Raw genomic sequence first — 21,263 nt, forward strand, 5'->3', positions numbered from 1 at the left:
AAAGTGATACGACTTTGTTTGTTGTTTCTGAAACCTTGTAAAGAGAAAAAAAAAAATGGGGCAAAAGGCTTTAATTTTAATTTTTAATTTTGGAGATATGAAGTCTTTTGTTTGTTTGTTTTTCATTTCAAAGTCAGATAACTGCATGATCGAAGTCTTATTTTTGATCAAATATGTGTTTCTTAAAGGGTTGGAACAAATATATTTCATGCTAGTTTCATTAGCCTATCTATGGCATCTTGCATTGTCTAAGCATTAATTAAGAATACAATTGTAACAATTCCCGGCCTAGAGAGCGCACCTGATTTTCCGCCTCAGCAAGTACATTTGTAAAGGAAATACCATTTGGTACGTACATACGCCGCAGTCGGGTAAAATCCGCAAGTGCCCACATTGAAACCGACATTTACAAAGAAAGACGGTACAGAGAGTTTAACGCAGGGCTCAGCAACCTTTTTGAGGCTGAGGGCTACTTCTTTAGCACCGATCGTGCGAAGGGCTACGTGACCCTGTTTGCGGCAAATTTCAGACAAAGTTCATTACACATACATAAATATTTTTGCTTTAATTTATTGTAGTAGATGACATTACAGGTATTTTAGAATTATAATTCATGTAAGCCAAGTCAGATTCAGAATTTAAAGCACAAATAATAGTAACAATTTGTGGCCTATGGTATTTTTAGAACATACCTCGCGGGCGCCTTATATGGTCCTCGCGGGCTACCGTTTGGCCACGGGCACCGCGTTGGTGACCCATTATTTAACACTCGGGCCGCCGTGGTAACGCTAATGCTAGCTCCACTGCGCTAACAGGGTCGGTTAAAAAAACATATTGGTAAAAATCACTGAGACACGCCAGTAACACGCTAGCGCAGCGCTAACAGGGCCGGACCGGTAAAAGTCACTTCCTCGGCACATATATTCCACCGGTCTCACTCTTACCTTCTCCGCTCGCGGCCGTTGGAAAAAAAAAATGCACAAATTAGCCGCATCACCGCATAATCCGCATGGGATGAAAGCGTGTGAAAAAAAGTTACGGTTTATAGGCCGGAAATTATGGTAAATATTGTCAATAATTCTCTTGGGTTTATGTTTAAAGATAATGCAAATATTTTCTCACAACTTGAGACAAAATATATAAAAAAAAAAAAAAATGGATGGCTAGAAAATCCAAACTGAGCCATTTGTCAATCAAGGTACTTCTGGCACTTGCATGAAATATAATATATAAATATAATATTCTATTGGTCAGGATTATATTCAACCCCCCCACAACTACTCCACGTTTAACTTCACATGTTGAGTTTTGTAAATTCTGATGTAGTATTTAAGTTGATGTAGTTAATCCAGAAGAAAATCATACATTTTTGGGCCGATACCAGGAACCGATACTAAGGGCAAAAAAAGAGAAGAGTTGAGTCACGTTGACAATTATCTGTCCTTGTGTTCACTGGATTTGTACGTATCACTGGCATCGGTATGAAAAACGTGGAATCAGATACCCCCGAATGAAATTTTTAAATTTCAGCTTTACAGGTGCCACCACGACATGACGCGTCAGTCGGGGCGCGGCGTCGCATTTCCCCCGCTCGCGCCGCGCCGGACGCGCTCCGGCGGCTTAAGTCGCCGAGGACGCAAAAAGCAACTTAAATGCAGCTAAATCCTCGGCAAGCAGATGTGAGCCAGATGTGGAAAGATGGATTTATAACGTGCGCTAACTGCCGACCTGACACACGCGCGCCATGTGTAATCAAGCACGTGCCGCCCCCGCCATTAAGGAAGATTAAGCGTCGCGTGCGCAAACGCGTCTCGAATGTCGTCATTAAATCGATCTTGCGCGTATTCGCGGAAGATTGGCGGAGCTCGTGAAGCATCGAAGCGGCACTGGAATTGTAATTGGAATTGTGCTGTCATCATTTTTGTTTTTTACTTAACGACTCAAAACGTATTGCGCACAAAGTTTACAAAGAAAAGTGCGTCAATGCAGTTTTTGAGCGTTTTTCCTCTCAAAGGTTAAATACAACTGTCGTATGAGCGTGTCGGGCGTGTGCCTTCAAGGGGCGTGGCCTCGTGAGTGACATCAGGCGCTCCAGTCGGCCATCTTGAATGCGGAGGAACAACTGATGCAAGTGTTATCATTTTATTTTTTACCGTTGGAGAGAAAAAAAATATTAAAAAGATCTCATTTGTGGAAAAAAAGTGCCATAGTTTAAGGGTATTCCCCCCCCCCCCGGAATTTAAAAAAAAAATCATAATACCCTAAGAATACTGTATTTTTTATCATTATTATTATTTTATTTTGTGATTTTTTTTTGTTAGTCAAAAAAAAGTATGACAAAGAGTCATATTTTGTTTCTGTGAGTCAAAAAAAAAAAATCTCTCTCTCTCTATATATATATATTTTGTTTTTAAAGTCGCAGTCACCATCTGAAAGAAGAAAGTTTGATGTTTTTGAGGAAAAGGGACATTTTTTTTTGTTGTTGCAGATTTTGATTTTAAGAATAAAAACCTAAATCCTCCCAAAATAGTCTTTCCCCCGCCCCAAGAAAGCAGTATTTATTGCTTTAAAGAACAGCCCATATTAAAAACGCACTTTCATGTGATAAATATAATACATACATGTGCTCCCAAAACTTTTTTGGAGACATTTACATTGCAATTCGTGTTCCAGAAGTGTCGGGAGACAGAAACAAATGCAAAACGCTGAAAAACGGCAAGAAACAACGAGACGTCGCTGCGTTCGATCAAAAACTAAAGCAACTCCGAGACTAGCGTGGAGGCGCCGCGGCTAAATAAATGGAAATATACGTAAATAATACATTTGATGCAAGAAAACGCCCATTTAAAAGCGAAAAAGTACCGACACGCACGAAAGCACACCGAAAAGAAATGAAAACAGAATTTTAGGAGAACAAAAACTGGATTTAAGTGAAGTACAATCGCATTTAAACAGTATGAAAACTGATCATCTAGCTCAGGGGTCTCAAACTCAATTTAACTTGAGGGCCGCTGGAGGCGGAGTTTGGCCTCGGCGCACATGAACTTATGAGGAATTAAAATTAGAAATTAAAAACAATCCTATCTTCCCAAAAATCTTTTTTTAAAATCTAAATTAAATTTTTTTTTTAAAAACACAAAATAAGATGAAGGACGCTGGTGTTTACGCTCCTTGACAGCGCTGCTGTTTGTTTCTCAGCTAGCATCAAGCCCGGTCCATGTCGCAACTCCGATGGCCATCGACCCCGCCGTGATCGGTCGCCTCGTTACCTCCGCACACAAAACTGTAAAAGTGCCATCCGTGTAAAACTCAAGGGCCGCAAAATATCACCCCGTGGGCCGCAAATGGCCCGCGAGCCGCATGTTTGAGACCACCGATCTAGCTGATTTTATGCAGACCCCCCCCCCCAAAAAGTACGATAATTTATTGGAATTTTAGGAGAAAATGATTTTAAAAAAATAGCTGAAAGGAAAGGAAATGCGTTCTATTTATCTGCATTTTTTATCCACAAAAAAGCAGAACATTCCAACAGTACATTTTCAGTGAGAGAGAGAAAAAAAAACATAAAAATACAAATATTATCAGAACATGTTCCGAGTACATCAGTGGCCGAAAGCGCTCCAAAGGCAAAACACGTTCATTTGTACAAAAAAAATTTACAAAAGAAAAAGCTGCTGTGGACTAAAACGTTTTTTTTTTTGGTTGTTTTTTTTTTGGGGCATTTGACCTTGCTGGCATGCTGCGTCCAAAAGCAATGACAAAAAAAAAAAGAGAAAAAGAGAAAAATTTTAGAGCTATCAATCTTTCTAGCAGCGGTGGTTCAAATTTGGGAGTATACGGAACAAAAAAATAATAATAATTTGAAGGACTCAGAGAAATGGACAAACTCCACCTAAAATGGCCGCTTCAAACCAGAATGTCTGACTTCCTGTGTCGTTTCAGTTGTGTATATAGAGCTTGTGCACCTGCGTCCCAAAAAAATCACGTGACTTTTGTTTACATCGCCATATTGCCGGTCAAGCTAATCATCGCTCATTCTAAGTCGGTTGGTGACGACACGGAAATATGTCTTGTGGCACGACGCCCAGAGTCTTGTTCGATACCGTCAGACGTTTAGAAGGTGAAAATAAACGAAGGTATGTGGAAAAATTTAATAAACGCGGCATAGAGGGCACGTATGTAATGCCGAAGTCGATGTTTTCGCCGATAAGAAATTGGACTGTTAATTCGCTTCCGCTTGTCTTGGACAACTGGATCTACACATGGATCTGGCGACTAAGTCGTCGAGATTTACACGGAAAAGTTTGAAACCGTAGAAAAGTCTGGAAGCGGACAAATACTTTGTTGCCGGATCTGTTCTCAACGGGGAGACAGCTCGTGAACGCGGAAGCATACTCGGCTACACGTTAACCTTTGCCGGAATCCATTGATATTTTCAGCTCGTAATCAATGCCATTAATTATCTATGATTGGGGAAAAAAAAAAAAAAAAAGAGGACAAGCGAGTCGGCTCCTCCGTAGCGTTCCCCAAGAAGTACTTAGAATGCCAAGTTGGCTCATTTGAGAACGATGCGTATTAAAAAAAAAAAAAAAAAAAAAAACGGGGAGTCGTCTCCTGCGTACACGAAGCGTGTTGCGGCCACACGTTAACCTACGTAAACCTCTGTGTGACCGACGGTTCATTTTCTTTTTTTTTAAAATACGCATTGGAGTCATTTGAGAACAACCGGATTAACGTGTGGCCTCAACACGCTTCCGTGTACATTGGACGTACAACTCCCTGTTGTTTTTTTTTAACCCATTGATGGACAGGGTGGCCATTTTTTGCCTTATTGAGATAAAAGTCTCCTAACAGGCCACAATCAAGGAAATAACACTTCTTTTTCGTTTAATGCAATAAAACAAAGGGCAAAAAAGATGTACCCTCTCACAAGAATGGGACGGCTATGTTATCAGTTCTGTGAAGTGCTACATAGCAGAGATATGCTTATTAATTAATTCTTATTCTAGAACGACAGTTAGGCATTAATAATAATGATGGATTAGCAACGGAAATAACTCCGTGCTAACTTTGACCGATGAGTTATCCTCTTCTGATACCAAGATTAAAACACTTAAATATTTTGATATACTGAAGGATGTAATGCGTGAAAATCATGATGTCCTAAAAATGGGACCCTGCCCACGAATAATACGCATTGAACTCATTTGAGAACAATGCATATTAAAAAAAAAACATCTGTCGGGGAGAGGTTTACCAAAGATTAATGTGCGGCCGCAACACGCTTCCGTGTACATTGGACGTACAACTTCCTGTTGTTTTTCTTTTGTTTTTTGTTTTAAACACGGATTGTTCTCAAATGAACCAACTTGCCATTATAAATACTTTTAGGTGATTTGAGATTGATAAGAATAATTCCCATTATATTATATTATTATTATAATTCGGGTATTGTTGTAAATATTCTCCTCCGGTTCAATGTCGAGCAGCTGTTTGACCGGCAATATGGCGCCGTGAAAATGGCGACGTCACGTGCACGAGCTCTCTCTATACATATTATTATTTTCTTAGACTTTTTTTGTGGGTCTCCTCTCGACAGACGCGACCTACCAAAGTTTGCGTTGTTCAGTGAAAATCCCTTCAGGGTGTGAATTTTCAAATTTGTGGAGTTTTCCCGTTTCGCGCCGAAATTTGAAGCGGTTCGTATGCGGCAGCCGTCGGCCCGAAACTGCAGTAGTTCGTTTTGAAGAAAACCTGGTTGTCGCCAAACAAACCTCAAAATGACCACTATAAAACCTAAAAAAAATGAGATAAAAATAAAAAGTATGTATTTTTCCAGCTAGCATTTGCGGAACTTTTCCCTTCCGTCCTGTTCCCGCGAGGGCGCTGATAAAATCCAAAATCTTAAAATGTGAAAATATCGCACTGAAGCTGAAGCGACATGCGAGGAATTACCTGAAACGAAAACGAGACGGACGACATTTCAAACTTTTGAGCGCTCGGCGGCGTCGTGCGTCCGACGGCGGCGTCTAAATGGCTCCTTTGATGACTGGCTCGCGGTTGAGATACGTGGCCCAGTAGACCAGGTTGAAGGTGCCGAAGAGGACCGGGAACACGATGCGGGACATCTTGTCGATCTTGCTGACGCTGTTGTACGTCTTCTTGGGGTCGGCGCCTTTGGACTCGGGGGCCGGCTTGAGCTGCACCGACGTGCTGTTGGAAATGGTGGACACGGCCGCGTCCTTGCTCAGGTTGGCCGTGTAGTTGACGCCGGCGTTGTTGGGTTTCTTGGACAGCGCCAAGGGGTCCTTCCGCTGGAGGATGAAAAGACAGCGTGACCGTTGGACGTCTTCCGGTTGGGTCGGCTCCGTTCTGGTTCTGGGTTCGACCCTTACAAACCGCGGTAATGCTAGTCCATGTGGGGAAAAATCCTCCACATAGACATTTTGCGTCGACCAATCTATTTCAGTTCTTCGATGAATCGTTCCAGCCCTAAAATTGGAGCCGTCACCATTGAATTTTTTGAGAATTGATCCTCCTATCGATCAAAAATCACCACCCACACATTTATGACTTAAAAAAAAAAAAAACAAAAAAAACACAAAAACACAGTAGAGCCTCGGTTCTCGACCACAATCCGTTCGAGAAGGCGATTCGAAAACCGATTTGTTCGAAAACCGAATCAACCGCCGCCCAAGTTATGTTTTTTCCGTTTTTTTTTTCGGGGGTGCGTTTGAATTGACAATCGCAAAGCGCGTCGTGGGTGGGTCAGCTGGTCGGGCCGCGCGTGCTCCGTTATTTTCCGGGTTTTGTTGTGGCCGTTCGATTCGCGATTTTCGTTTGAAAACAGAAGCAAAAAAATCGCGAAATTTTCGCTCGAAAACCGATTTGTTCAAGAACCGAGTCTGTACTGTACACATTTTTTTTCAAACGATTAAAATGTACACGAGGGACGGACTTCAGTGGGTTGAAATGGGTCAAACTGCGCAGTATATTCTGGTTCCGAGCGCAAGCTATGAACTTGGTGTACAGAATTTCAGACCGCAAAATGATAAACGCTTAGCAATTGCAATTAGCATTAGCATTAGCCCTCTGGTGATTACATCGTTAGCTAAAAAATAAAACAACAACAAAATGCTCATTATCATTCAAGTTCATCATTCATTCATCTAGGTGTGAATTACACATCTAAAAATTCCTTTAAAATCAAATCTTGTTTATCGAAGTTTCTCATCGGCCCAAGACTTGCGTCCGTCTATTATAAATATCCGTGTGAAACGCGTGATTCCGACGGCGAAGACTTGGTTCCGGGGCGCAACATTTCACTTATTTTTTTTCCCCAATGCCGCATCAAAGCTGAAATTTTGCGTCAACCTATTTTGAAATAACCTTCCATTTCCTTAGCCGCTTATCCTCACGAGGGTCGCTGGAGTGCTGGAGCCTATCCCAGCTGTCGACGGGCAGGAGGCGGGGTACACCCTGAACTGGTCGCCAGCCAATCGTAGGGTACATTGAGAACTCCTCAGAGCTGTGAGGCCAACGCTTTCACACCGCGCCACCAAAAAACAAACGTACCTGTAGCGAATTTTTTCACGTTTTCGGATTCATTCCCCCCCCAACCCAGTCCTACCTGACGTGGACCAAGACTTACTTTGGGCTGCTGGGCCTCCATGGCCTTCTTGCCGTCCCAGGCCCAGCTGCGCTTGGTGAAGTAGTTGACGGTGGCGAACTCGATCAGGGCGGAGAAGACGAAGGCGTAGCACACGGCGATGAACCAGTCCATGGCGGTGGCGTAGGCCACTTTGGGCAGCGAGTTGCGGGCGCTGATGCTCAGCGTGGTCATGGTCAACACCGTGGTGACCCCTGGGGGGGGCACATCGTGCGTGTGCGGGTGGCAGAGAGAACGACGTCGATAAGCAAATTATGATTTGAAAAAAAAAAAAACAAAAAAAAGAGTACAAAAGCGTACTTTGTTTTTGTCTCGGGTGACAAATACTTTTTCACGCCACTGCAAATGATATAAACAGGTGCTTACATATCATAATATTATATATCATCAGAAAGTGCAGTGGCAGTTTTGAGAAAAATAATGGAAAAAAAAAAATGTTGGTTCAAAAATTGCTGCCATGCACAGCCCCGCAAAACTTTTTTTGCTACATTTTTACAAAATAAAAATATCATATATAGAAACCTAAGAATTCGGGCTCCAACTAGCATTTATTTTAATAATCTGATTAGATTAGAATGATCATGAATTGATTGTGTTGATTTGTTCCTTAATTTATAGATGAATCTGATGAATCTTTCTATATACTTTTTATCTATCGATCTTGTCGGTCGGTCCATCCATCCTTGTCTATCGATCGATCGATCGATCTATCGATCTATCTATCTATCTATCTATCGTCTGTCTGTCCTTCCTCCATTCATCCATCCATCCGAAATGTATAACTGACCACATGACCGACACTGCGAAAGGGCAAAGGTCACGATCTCAAAGGCACATCGCAATACGTCCGCCACACATCCGTACTTGACATCTTTTTCTCTCTCTGTCTGTCTGTCTGTCTATCGAGCTAAAGCAGGACATAATTTCAAAATGAGAAACAAAGTGATGAGGATTTGCAAGAAAATGGGCAAAAATGTCCATTATTGTTTTCCAAAGTGCTTGAAAACGTCTTATTTGGATTACAAATAAAGCTGCTTTCATGGGAAATACAAAAATCGGACAATATTTAATGTCGAGAGGCTCAAATTCCGAGGATTTGAGCGATTTCAAGTTTGAATAAGAAGGTCGATCAACGATTATCCTATTTTCAAAATCGATTTGTTGTCGATTACTCGATGCGCCTTGGAAAAAAAAAAAAAATAATCAACTCATCAACTTTCTGAAGTGTCATTATTGCGTGTGCTCAATGTGTGCCTTTGAGGGGCGCGGCCTCGTGAGCGCGAGCAGCGGCCACGTCGGGAGTCGGACTCAAACGCGCCTTACCGAAGACGGTGCGGGCGGGGACGGACTCGCGGTTGAGCCAGAAGGAGACCTGGGACAGGATGACGGTCATGAAGCACGGCATGTACGTCTGGATCACGAAGTAGCCGATCTTCCTCTTCAGGTAGAAGTGAGCCATCATCACCGTGTACTGACCTGGTCCACATTGAATACTGCTTAGAGGGTCTCGCACGTGCTTCAAATCCCGCCCCGCCTATGTGGAGTTTGCGAATTTTCTCCGGGCGCTGCGGTTCCCTCCCACCTCCCCAAAACACGCAACATTTAATCGGACACTCTAAATTGCCCATAGGTGTGATTGTGAGTTCGACTATTGTCCGTCTCTATGTGCCCTGCGATTGGCCGCCGACCAGTTCGGGGGTGTGCCCCGCCTCCTGCCCACTGACAGCTGGGATTGGCTAGAGCACTCCCGGCGACCCTCGTGAGGATAAGCGGTGAAGAAAAATGAATGGTTGGATGGTACGCAGGCTCCCTCTCATGGTGGACAAAATCAAAACTTTGAAGGTCAATATATTTGCATTTAAGTCTTTCAAATTGTCTTTTTGTTTTTTTTAAACACATTTTTATATACTTCTATTGAATGTTTGTATGAGATACATATTTTAATGGAATTGTTTTCCTAAAGTGAATGTAGAGGGCGGAACGGTGGACCAGCTGGTAAAGGCCTCACACTTCTGAGGACCCAGGTTCGACCTCGGCTTTCCTCCCACGTCCCCAAAACATGCAACATTAATTGGGCACTCTAAATTGCACATAGGTGTGATTGCTAGTGTGGCTGTTTGTCCAGATGTGCCCTGCGATTGGCCGGCAAACAATACAGGGTGTGCCCCGCCCACCTCCTGCCTGTCGACAGCTGGGATTGGCTCCAGCGCTCCCAGCGACCCTCGTGAGGATAAGCGGCTAAGGAAATGGACGGATGGGTGAATGTAGAAACCACGCCCGAGGTCACCGCGGCTCACAATAACGTTAAATGTAATTTCTCAGGCTAAATCCGCTGTCGCAGTCTGATGAACACTTAGGCCTAGTATGCTACTTTCTTTCAGAACCAAGTAATTTTGAAAGGAGTACTTGGTACGGACCGTTTGAGAACCGCTGGGTTACCTCGGCCATTGTTTTTCGGGTGTCATTGAGAGCAAGTGGGTTTTTGACCTTTGACCTCAGCCATGTTGTTTTGGATCTCAGTCCAGGATCAAGTGGATTCTTGGCAATCCTTGGACTTGAGGAGCTTCAAAAATACAATATTATTGTAAAATAGCGGCGAGTAAAGCATCGGCCTCACGGTTCCGAGGACTCGGGTTCGATCCCGGCCCCGCCTGTGTGGAGTATGCACGTTCTCCCTGTGCCTGCGTGGCTTTTCTCCGGGTGGGCACTCTGTTTTCCTCCCACATCCCAAAATCATGCAACATTAATCAGACACTCTAAATTGCTCGTAGGTGTGACTGCGAGTGCTGCCGTTTGTCTCGATGTGCCCTGCGATTGGCTGGCGACCGGTTCAGGGTGTGCCCGTTGAAAGCTGGGATAGGCTCCAGCACTCCCTGCGACCCTCATGAGGATAAGCGGCTAAGAAAATGGAGACGTTACACACGTTAAACAGGCCGCTTTGAGCTTTTGTTTTATGAAATTTCCTGAAATCTGCGAGCTTGATCTCACTCATATTTGTCACGTGAAGTCAAAATACAGCAAATAGGTTGCCGGGCGAGTCATCATCATCATCATCATCATCATCCCGTTAACCAACGGGAGATTGCATTTTATTTCCTCTCCCGTGGAAAAAAATAGATAAAAAAAAAAATCCACAGATGACAGCCGCTTTCTCCTGGCAAAATCAGACCCCCCCCATACCCCCCCCCGTCCCGCTAATCCCCCCCCCCCCCCCGTCACAATCCGCATCCCGTGTGTGCGCGTGTGCGCGCATTCTCTGGATTGGCACATCCTCTCCTGAGCCGGTAGAGCGCGTCGCACCAGAGGCGGAGCAAAGGGGCGGAGGGCGGCGACGACGGCGGCAACGGCAGCGGCGGCGGGACCCCCCCCCCCCCCCCCCCCACCCACCCCCGAGCGCCGGACAACTTGAGCACCCGTCATGTCCTCAGCCAGCGGACGAACGCCCGTCGGACGAGCCCGGGGGCGCCGGCGTCGCCCCGGCCTCGCTCTCGTCTGACCCCTCTTCTCTTGTTTTGATTTTGAAACGTGGACGGGAAGGTGTGGCAAATTTTTGAATAAAATTAAAAAAAAAAAAAATGCAGCCTTGGTGGATTTTAACGTTTGGATTTTGGAGCGCGTGCGGCGAGCTGCCCTTCATCGCGGAGAACAACGCCGCCATGCTGGTCAACTGGTGAGTAGGCGCCGACCCGCCAGGGCCCGTTTCGGGCTTTGCCGGCGTCACGCGGCGCGGGCTTAACGCGGCGGGTCGGGGGTCAACTGTGTCCACCGCGAGCTATTCCGGGCCCGCTTAAGGAGGGCTTGCACCTCAGATTAGCGCCGCTAATTAAGTCTGGAGGCTCCGTCTGTCTTCGAGACGAAAGCGCCGGCGTCACGGCAGGGTTTCCTCCGCCGGCGCCGCGCGATTTTACGCGTACGGTCACGTGATCCCGGGTGTACCCCGTCGAGTGAGCGTCTACGCCATATCCATAACGTGGAAAGTCCCAAATTATGATACTATACCAAAATCCTCGCATGCGCAATAAACGTTGTCATTCTTTAATTTAGTTTCAATTAGTTCCGAGGTCCCGGGTTCAATCCCGGAGCCGCCTGTGTGGAGTTTGCGTGTTCTCCCCGTGCCTGCGTGGCTTTTCTCCGGGTGGTTTCTTCCCACATCCCAAAAACATGCGACATTAGTTGGACGCTCTAAATTGCCCCGAGGTGTGATTGTGAGTGCGACCGTTTGTCTCGATTTTCCCCGCGATCTGCTGGCGACCAGTTCAGGGTGTACCCCGCCTCCTCTCGCCCGTTGACAGTTGGGATACGCTCCGGCGCTCCCTGCGACCCTCGTGAGGATAAGCATAGAAGAATAATGATGATCGCAAATCATTGAATTCTGATTTTATGTCCCGACGTGATTGGAATTGGGTTTGTAAAAACTTTTTTTTTTTTTTTTTTTTTCATGTGGTCACGCAATGGACGAAACTCTCATCTCAAGGCACCCAACTGCATAACGCAATTTATCAACAGATTCTAGTTGTTTAATATTCCTTTTTGTTTTGTTACAAGATCATTTTTATATGATTTTCACACAGAGAACGGACAGAACTACCATTTGACACTCTGAATGTAAATCGGTTCAAAAGACTGAACACGACGTCAACATGCCAGATGTTGGACTCCAGTTCATGCGACATTAGATTATTTATTTAGTGGGGGCGGGGCGGCACGGTGGCTCAGATGGCAAAGCCTTGGCCTCACAGTTCTGCGGTCCCGGGTTCGATCCCCGACCCGCCTGTGTGGAGTTTGCGTGTTCTCCCCGTGCCTGTGTGGATTTTCTCCGGGTGGGCACTCCGGTTTCCTCCCACATCCCCAAAACATGCAACATTAATTATTATTTAATAATTAATTTGACACTCTAAATTGCCCCTAGCTGTGATTGGTTGTCTGTCTCTATGTACCCTACGATTGGCTGGCGACCAGTTCAGGGTGTACCCCGCCTCCTGCCCGTTGACAGCTGGGATAGGCTCCAGGACTCCAGTGACCCCCGTGAGGATAAGCGGCTCAGAAAATGGAAGGTTATTTCAAAATAGGTTGATGCAAAATTTCATCTTTGATGTGCCATTGGGGAAAAAAAATGTCACATTAATTGGACACTCAAAATTGTCCCTAGGTGGGATTGTAATGGCGGCTGTTTGTTTCCATGTCCCCTGCGATTGGCTGGCGACCAGTTCGGGGTGTACCCCGCCTCCTGGCCGTTGGCAGCCGGGATAGGCTCCAGCACTCCCATGACCCTCGTGAGGATAAGCGGCAATGAAAATGGATGGATGGATGGATGCTTGTTTTTTTTTTAAGGAAGCGAGGGGTGCGCCAACTCTGTCTGGACGTTGCACGAGGGTGCGTTTGGGAATGTCACATTCACACCTTTACCCTCTTAGGCATGCGAAGAGAGGCGGAGGGCGCCGGACCGGGCCGGGCCCTCCCTACCTGCCTCCCTTCCTCCCTCCCTCCTTTCTGTCTTCCTCCCTCGAACACGTCAGCGGCCAATCCGGCGCGCGATGGCGTCACTCGGGTAAAAGCACAACTGACCGACGGGCCTCGCGTCTGGATTATCCCTGCACACCCAATAGCCGGGATGGTGGGATAAGTGTTTTTTTTTTTTTTTTTTTTTTTGTCCCCGAGACAGGGGCTAGGAAGGGATGGGGGCGGGGGGGGGGGTCTGGGGGGGACAGCTGGCGGTGTGTGGGAGGACTTCTCAAATCCGTGTGATTCATTCTCGTCCTTGTCGGGCTTGATTTGAAAACGTTTGCCTGCGACGGCGTCCGCGGGAGTCGCAGTGACAAACACAGCTTGAGCGGCAAATTCGCCGCAATGTTTGACGGACGGAACGAGACCTTATGATAATAAAATAATAATATCATAACCTTGTTTGATTATGGTTGGGATTCACAAGTTTTTCCACATCATTTCTAAAAATTCATATGAGGGTTTGTACGATTAATGCATGGAGAAGGAAGCCACAACACAGCAACAAAAATGAAACAAACGTCAGCGTACTTCCTTGACACTAATATGCCACTAGATGGCGCCAAAGTAAAACTGAGTTTTAAAAAAACAAACAAACTTTATGACGTAAATAACAGTGGATTGGGTCGCCATTACCCCCCCCACTGCAAAATTGACGAATGTCACATTACAAACATGTATTTGCTATCACTTCCTGTTGACTGGCTCAAATGCTAGCTTAGCGCTTGAGCCCCCCGCGGAGTCACCTAGCCACAGATTTCTTTTACAATGACATTTTTTTTTTTTCCTTTTTGGAGGGGAAACCAACCTCAAAAACGCTTCGTGGTGGTTTATCCGCACTCATTCAACTATTTTTTTGGGGGGGTTAAAATGGTTATCCGAGCATTTCCTCTATTGGGCCCCGCTAATGTTCAAACGCGGCTCCCGGACACGCGCGCTGACCTCTGCTGGTGGAGATGTCCTCGGTGCCGGCCGTCTGGCCGATCAGGTGGTACTGGTTGAGCCTGGAGCCCTCCTCGCCCACCACCACCGACTTGGCCGCCCCCTTGTCCCACGTGTAGACCACCTCCGACACCGGGTACGCGTCTGAGGGAGCCACACAGTCCACAGTGTGACCAATGCTGAATTTCCAAGAGCAAGGCAACATTTATTATTTTAATGCAACACTTTTTACGCACCTAAAATGAAGAGTTAAATTTTGTATAAATTCTATCCTTCCTTTAAATAATTAATTTACCATAGTAAATATTAAAATGAGGTCATGTATTTTTAAGCACTTTACTAATTAAAAAAAATAGTATAAAAGTATGTTTTGCACAAAACAATAAATTGTAATTTTTAATATTGAAATTAAATAGTATAGAATTAAAAACCATAAATTATAAATAAATTAAATTATAATTACACATTTATAAATGATAAATGTTTAACAATGAACTGCTTACATATTTTAGATACGCATTTGACCATTTTGTAATAGCCTAATCATCTCATTACAACATTACACATACATTTATTAACTTCTTGAATATACTAAAACATAAATTATATGAGAAAAAATATTTCATAAATACAATAAAGATTTTTCAATTTAATTTCATGACAAAATTGGTGAATGTATTCTAGTATTTTGAATGATTTGATGCTTGGAATTTGACATAACATGTACATTGAAACTGGTTTTGCCGACTTCTGCCACAAACGTTCCAACCCGACGTTGCCCGCCGTACATTTTGCGGATTACAGCGGCGCCAGTTGCGTCTTCCGTGACGTTTCGATTCCATTTGTGAATCTTTAAACCTTTGCAGCAACAACACGCATTTGCAGATAATCTGCGTTGTCTTCGTCGGCCCCGCACGAGCCACCTGTGCTCCCCGAGTGTCACGTGACCGGCTGGACTGTCGCGTTTGCTCGCTTGCTTATCCAACAACAACATTTTGTGTGGTACAAGCGGCTCCGAAAGAGGACGTGTCGGCAAATGTTCCCCTCTAAAAACATCTTTAAAAGCGTCGCAAGCAATTTTCGACGTCACACGATAAGACTGCGTTCACGTCACATGATCAGGGCATAAATTTAACGTGAAATCGACCCCTTTTCCATCCGACCTACTTCATGATACCCGGTACTCGTGAAGGCTGCCTATACCGTTGTGACGGTCTGAGCGCTCCCCCCGTGCTGAAAAGTCCCCTTGGGATTAATGCGCACGCGCGTAGAATTTTTTTTTAACATTTTTCAACTTTTTCCTCCAACCGTGCAGGTCTGAAACTCCCCCATCCACACTTCTTCCGCGCGTTCATTTTTGCTCCGCGTGCATTTCGTTGTGGACGTCTCGCAAAGCCGAACACAGCGAACGAAAGAATACGTAAACAAACGCGAACGTACTGTTTGTTATTTATCAAGTGGAAAGCACGTTCCGGCTCAGACATTACGGCACATTTGGGATAGCGAAAGTATGTGTAATATCATTTTCACGCGATGAAAGTATCTTATATTGTCAGCAGCATGCAGCGCTTTCATTGGCCGCGTTCAGTTTTGTGAGACGTCCGTAGCGAAATGCACGCCGAGCGAAAATGAACACGCGGAATAAGCGCGGACGGGGAAGTTTCAGACTGGTGCGGAAGTAGAAAAAGTAGAAAAATTAATCCCAAGGGGACTTTTCAGCACGGGGGAGCGCTCAGACCGCCACACCGGCCAGCTATAACGAAGGTGGGGGGGGGGGGGGAATACGAGATTGAGTAAATCCTCCTCGCCAGCAGTGGGCGCCACACTGCGGCAAATCAGCATTTGCAAGAGTGAGAATAAAACGGCTTCGTTCCCAATTTTTCGGTGTGTTCATTAAAATGTTATGTATCAAAAGCACCGGTTGTGCTGGTACTCGGAGTGAACGTTAGCTTGACCGGTTAGAGAATGTCTGGGAAAACCACAGAAGAAAGCACCTGACACGTGCTTCTTTCCCCCTTTTCGTGTCGAAAGCAATCATCCACGACTATTTTGCATGCCGTTGCGCGCTAACCGTCTGAATGCGCGACGTGCGCAGAAACGGCTTCCTTCTGTAATGAATAAACTGTCATTTTGCAGAACCGTGCACGATAGAAGCGACTGTTTGTGAGGTTAAAACCGATTGTATAGCATCCGCGTCCACCCCCGCCCCCGCGACACTACATCTGCGTGCTCGTGGCACTCCGCAGTCCAATCTACGAGCGCTAATCCCGCGACTGTGGTGTCAGAAAACTTTGCAGATTGTCTTCAATATCCCCAGATTGACCTCGGCCCCCGGGCCCGGGATTATTGTCTCCGAGCGGCCGCGGCAACATCAGCGCGTCTCGTAACGTCGCCGTTCGTTCTCCGCTCGAGCTCACCCTCGCCGGTCTTTCGGGTGCGAATGCTAACGTAGAGCGGCGTAGCAACCAGAGTAGCAAATCGACTCTATTTTATTGTCGCTTTCGGAAAACGCAAAAGTAAAAATTTCGGCTGTTATACGATTAGGTGGCGGCGCGGAGGCGCAGCTGGTAACGCGTCGGCCTCACGGTTCCGAGGTCCCGGGTTCGATCCCAGACCCGCCTGTGTGGGCACTCCGGTTTCCTCCCACATACCAAAAACATGCAACAATAATTGGACACTTTAAATTGACCCTCAGTGTGATTGGGAGTGCGGCTGTTTGTCTACATGTGCCCTGCGATTGGGTGGCGACCAGTTCAGGGTGTACCCCACCCGCCTCCTGCCTATTGACTGCTAGGATATGCTCCAACACTCCCCAAAACCGTCGTGAGGATAAGCATCAAAGAAAATGGATGGATGGATATATTTTAGAACTATATCATTTAAAATACAACAAATTCGTGGTTCACTTTTCACAAATTTACCTATTTGCCGTTTTTTTTTTTTTTTTGAGGGGGTTGGAGGAACCATTTCTCCATTACATATATTTAAAAAGAAAAAAACTCACCTATTTGCTGTTTTTCCACTCAGGACAAACTGCCATCTGGTGGCATCTTGTCATCACAGACGTATTGTAATTTAAGAGTAATTTTTGCCCCCCCCAACCCCCCCACGCCCATGCTGCGATAGGCTCCAGCACTCCCCGCGACCCTCGTGAGGATAAGCGGCAAAGAAAATGAATGGATGGATACAATTAGGTAGTAGAAAAGCTCAATATTAAACCATCTTTTTGTCAGAGTTGCGGTATTTTTGAATTGGGGATTTGGGTGTCAATAGCTCTATTTTCATACTTTTCTTTTTTTAATTTGTGACGTAGGCCGTGTGAAATGTTGTTTGGCACGCGGCGCGGGCCTCTAAAGAAGACAAACGGGCTGCAAACGGGCCCCTGGGCCGTAGTTGGAACACCCCTGTTCTTGCTGTTGGTACGGAAGCATATAAAGTGATTATTTAAAAGTAAAATTTGTGAAATCTCCCAAAAAGCACAACAGCGTTAAGCGTAGCCTGTTTGTAAAAGCGAAAACGGCGGTTTTGCCTCTTCTGGAGCGGTTCTGCGTCAGCAGCCGAACGGCCGAACGGCCGACCGGCCGACCGGCGTCCGCGAGGTCAAAGGATTAGCTCGGGTTAATGGAGTCGCAGGAAACCGGATACGACGCTGAGAGCTTCCAAGGCTCGCGCGGCCGCCGGCACGTCACACGACAGATTTTTTTGGTGTAGATATATAGTTTGAAAAAGGCTTTCCAAAAAAAAAAAATAAAAAAAAAATAAGCAGATCGGAATTTAGCATTCTGTGTTGTTGTTCTTTTATTTGATTATTTTTGTCAGCTTCTCGACTAATTCCGTTGCACAACCAAGCTAAAAGCATTTTAAATAAGGTATATCCCTGAGTTGCCTCATATTTCTTTTTGTTTTATTACAACATCATTTTTTATTTTATTTACTGTAGCCGTTTATTGTACATTTTTCCTTCAATATCATTTCAAATTATTATATTTGAATAGGAACACAAATAGAGAATTTGTTATTTCAATAAAAAATATTCAGGGTTTATATTTGGGGTTTATTTGCTTGTCCCTTTTATTTCTTAGCTTTATGTTTTAATATATATACTTTTTATGAAACATATTTTCTGGGATTTTCTTTTTATTACTTGTCACATATTCCTCAGCTTTATATTCTCACTATATTTTTAAACGGGAAACCTTTTAAGATGCATAATTTCACACAAATAAATGCAGAATAAAACTTTTTTTACTAAATAAAATTAAGAAAGTCAGATTTTTTTGACTTTATATATTTTCACGAGAAATTGATTAAGATTCAACTTGATTTTGCAAAAGCAGAATAAAACTGATTTATTTTGTGTACACGTATTTTTTTTAGATTTTAATTCAGATGTTAACTCTTTTCATATTTGGCACCAAAACTGAAAACGGAACTAAAATTACATATTTCAAAAGCGTACGACAATATATACATTTTTTGAAAAAAAAAAAAAATCCTTCAATACACATGCAAAATAATGTCTAATGTATACTTTGTTTGGACTGATAGAAGGGCACTGTAGGGCAGTAAAAGTAGCACTTGCAATAAGACATATTTTTATGATTTGCTCTCATTTTTGTGAAGGCAGCATTGCAATTAAAAGCGTGCAGTATTTAAGTCTTCCTTGCAATTACTGTACTCAAATTGAGTTTGGGCACGGCACGGCACGGCACGGACCCCCCCACCCCCATCATCTCGATGGCCGTGCGCCGAGTGCAGGGAAACCCTCTTCGCTAATCTGGCGGCCTTAAGGCCCGACGCAACTTTCTGTTACGTCAGAGGACGGAAACGGCGTCTTCTACTCACAGCTTCCAAACTTGAGGGGGCAGGCGTGCGCGTCCATGGGGAAGTCCTCCAGTTGCATGGGGCACTCGGCAGATATGGTCAGTCTGGGGACAAAAAAAAAAAAAAAAATCAAATCAAATCAAATCCCGGATGAAATATAGAAAATGGTCAAATTGAGGATTAGTCCGGGAAAGGACTTTGCAAGTCACCCAACACCGAGAACTTACAGTGCCAAGACTGCTACCCCCACCATGTGGACGCTATTGTAATACCATCACACAAATGTCAAAATTAATAAAATGACAACGCACAATACAGATTTTTTTTTTTGGTGGGGGGGGGGGGGGGGGACAAAAAAAAAACCAAAACACAACTTGCAGTTCTACTGTGAGCCATGTCAATTTTTTTTATATTAGATTATACACCCCCCCATTTTTATAGATTTTAAAATCCATCCATCCATTTTCTTTGCCGCTTATCCTCACGAGGGTCGCGGGGAGCGCTGGGGCCCATCTCAGCTGTCAACGGGCAGGAGGTGGGGTACACCCTGAACTGGTCGCCAGCCAATCGCAGGGCGCGTCGAGACAAACAGTTGCTTCACCATCACACCTTTGGGCAATTTAGAGTGTCCAATTATAATGTTGCATGTTTTTTGAGATGTGGGAAGAAACCGGAGTGCCCGGAGAAAACCCACGCAGGCTCGGGGAGGACATGCAAACTCCACACAGGCGGGTTCGGGATCGAACCCGGGACCTCAGAAGTGTGAGGCCAACACTTTTCCAATTTTCAACCCCCCCCCCCAAAAAAAAAAAAAAATTCAAATCAAATCAAAGTCAAATCCAAAAAAAAAAAATCCACTTTTCCACTTTCCACCATGCCGCCTATTTCAAAATCATTTACGTTCATTTGTTATTTTTTTTTTTTAATCAAACTGAAAATTATTTTAAAATTTACACTCCTGTGGGTTCCATTGTTTTAAAACCTCATTAAAAATATTTGAAACATTATGTGTTTAAATTGGTTACTATATTTTGTATTTATGCAAAAACATTTACAAAATGTATATTTTTAAATATATCACTTTAAATATAAAAAATTAATGATTCACCATTCACAAATTCACCTATTTGCTGGTATTTTTTTGAAGGGGTGGGGGCAACCTATTCTCCATTACTCATAACAACAACAAAAAAACTCGCCTATTTGTTGTTTTTGCACTCATCTGGTGGCATCTTGTCGTCAAAGAAGTACCTTGTCATTCAAGAGTCATTTATGCCCCCCCCCCCACACCCCAAAAGAAAAAAATGCTTTTTTTTTTTTTTACAAGTAGCTATATCGTAACATATTTATTTAGTATTTTTATGACGAGGCGATTAGGAACATTGGCAGTTTAACTCGGGGAGGGCTCTCGCACGAGGGGGCATTCGGTAAAAGGCCCGGCACGGCACCGCAGGGCGCGCGGCGGCTACCTCATGGTGTAGAGCAGCGTGCCGTCGTCCTGCAGCCTGAGCAGCTTGTTGGGCGTGGTCATGTTGTGGGCGATGGACTTCTTGCCGTTGAGGAAGAAAGTGTCGGGCGTCCAGATGTTGCTGGCCAGGAGGTTGTTGAGCGGCAGCATCTTCATGGGGCCTTTGAAGCACAGACGCTCGTCCTTCCAGCTCTGCCGGAAGAACACGTCGATGGTGTACTCCTGAAAAACCAACGACGGCTTCGCTCGTTTGCAAAAATTGCGCCCAACGGAAAGCGGGCGGCCGGCCGACGTACGGCCCCCGCCGTCGGAAATGGGCCGCCGGGGTGGTTTTGCTCGGTTCTTACCATTTCCGTGTCCGAGACGGGACCGAAGCTGGTGACGAAAATGTTGGTTTTGATCTCCGTCACCTTTTCTGTAAGATTGGACGGAACACACGATCACCTCAGAAATGGGAGGAACCGTTTGGACAGAAATCTAAATTGAATTCATAAATCAGGGTCACACAGGAGTGGGGGAGGTGAGGATGTGAAAAAAGTCCATCGTCTCGAAGAAAATAATCTCACAAAAAAGGAAGAATTTTAGAAAATAGTGTTTTTTTGGTGATTTTTTATAATTATTATTATTTAAGAGAAATAACGCAAAAAAATTCACAAAAAGTTGTACTGTAAAAAAAAATTATCGCAAATAAAAGTCTTTTTTTTTAATTGTAAGAAATATTTCTCGGGGGGGGGGCTGGTAAACACCTTAAATATGAATCCTTTGAAAGTCATTTACACTTTTTTGTGAAAACTAAAAAAAATTGTTTACAAAAAAGGCTATTGATGAATAGAAGCCTGAAATCATATATTTGTAGTT

The 21,263-nt window shown here is 44.5% G+C and overlaps 1 protein-coding gene across 4 annotated transcripts in view; it reads right to left on the minus strand.

The window, feature by feature from the left end:
* The window catches only part of gabra5 (gamma-aminobutyric acid type A receptor subunit alpha5), a 32,361-nt gene that overhangs the window by 2,706 nt on the left and 8,392 nt on the right, over positions 1–21,263 (minus strand). For 2 of the 4 annotated variants that reach the window (XM_061825581.1, XM_061825580.1), the window contains 7 exons: positions 20,753–20,820; positions 20,407–20,627; positions 18,959–19,041; positions 14,114–14,257; positions 8,993–9,145; positions 7,652–7,863; positions 4,474–6,314 (listed from right to left, as the gene is read on the minus strand). In XM_061825581.1, coding sequence (XP_061681565.1) covers positions 6,030–6,314; positions 7,652–7,863; positions 8,993–9,145; positions 14,114–14,257; positions 18,959–19,041; positions 20,407–20,627; positions 20,753–20,820 — 1,166 coding nt within the window. In that variant the 3' untranslated portion in view covers positions 4,474–6,029. Of the gene's footprint in view, positions 1–4,473; positions 6,315–7,651; positions 7,864–8,992; positions 9,146–14,113; positions 14,258–18,958; positions 19,042–20,406; positions 20,628–20,752; positions 20,821–21,263 lie in introns of those variants that run through there. The other 2 variants (XR_009795817.1, XM_061825582.1) reach the window with 2 other exon arrangements.

This window comes from Syngnathoides biaculeatus, chromosome 7 (assembly GCF_019802595.1).
Source record: "Syngnathoides biaculeatus isolate LvHL_M chromosome 7, ASM1980259v1, whole genome shotgun sequence".
Lineage (NCBI taxonomy): Eukaryota > Metazoa > Chordata > Actinopteri > Syngnathiformes > Syngnathidae > Syngnathoides > Syngnathoides biaculeatus.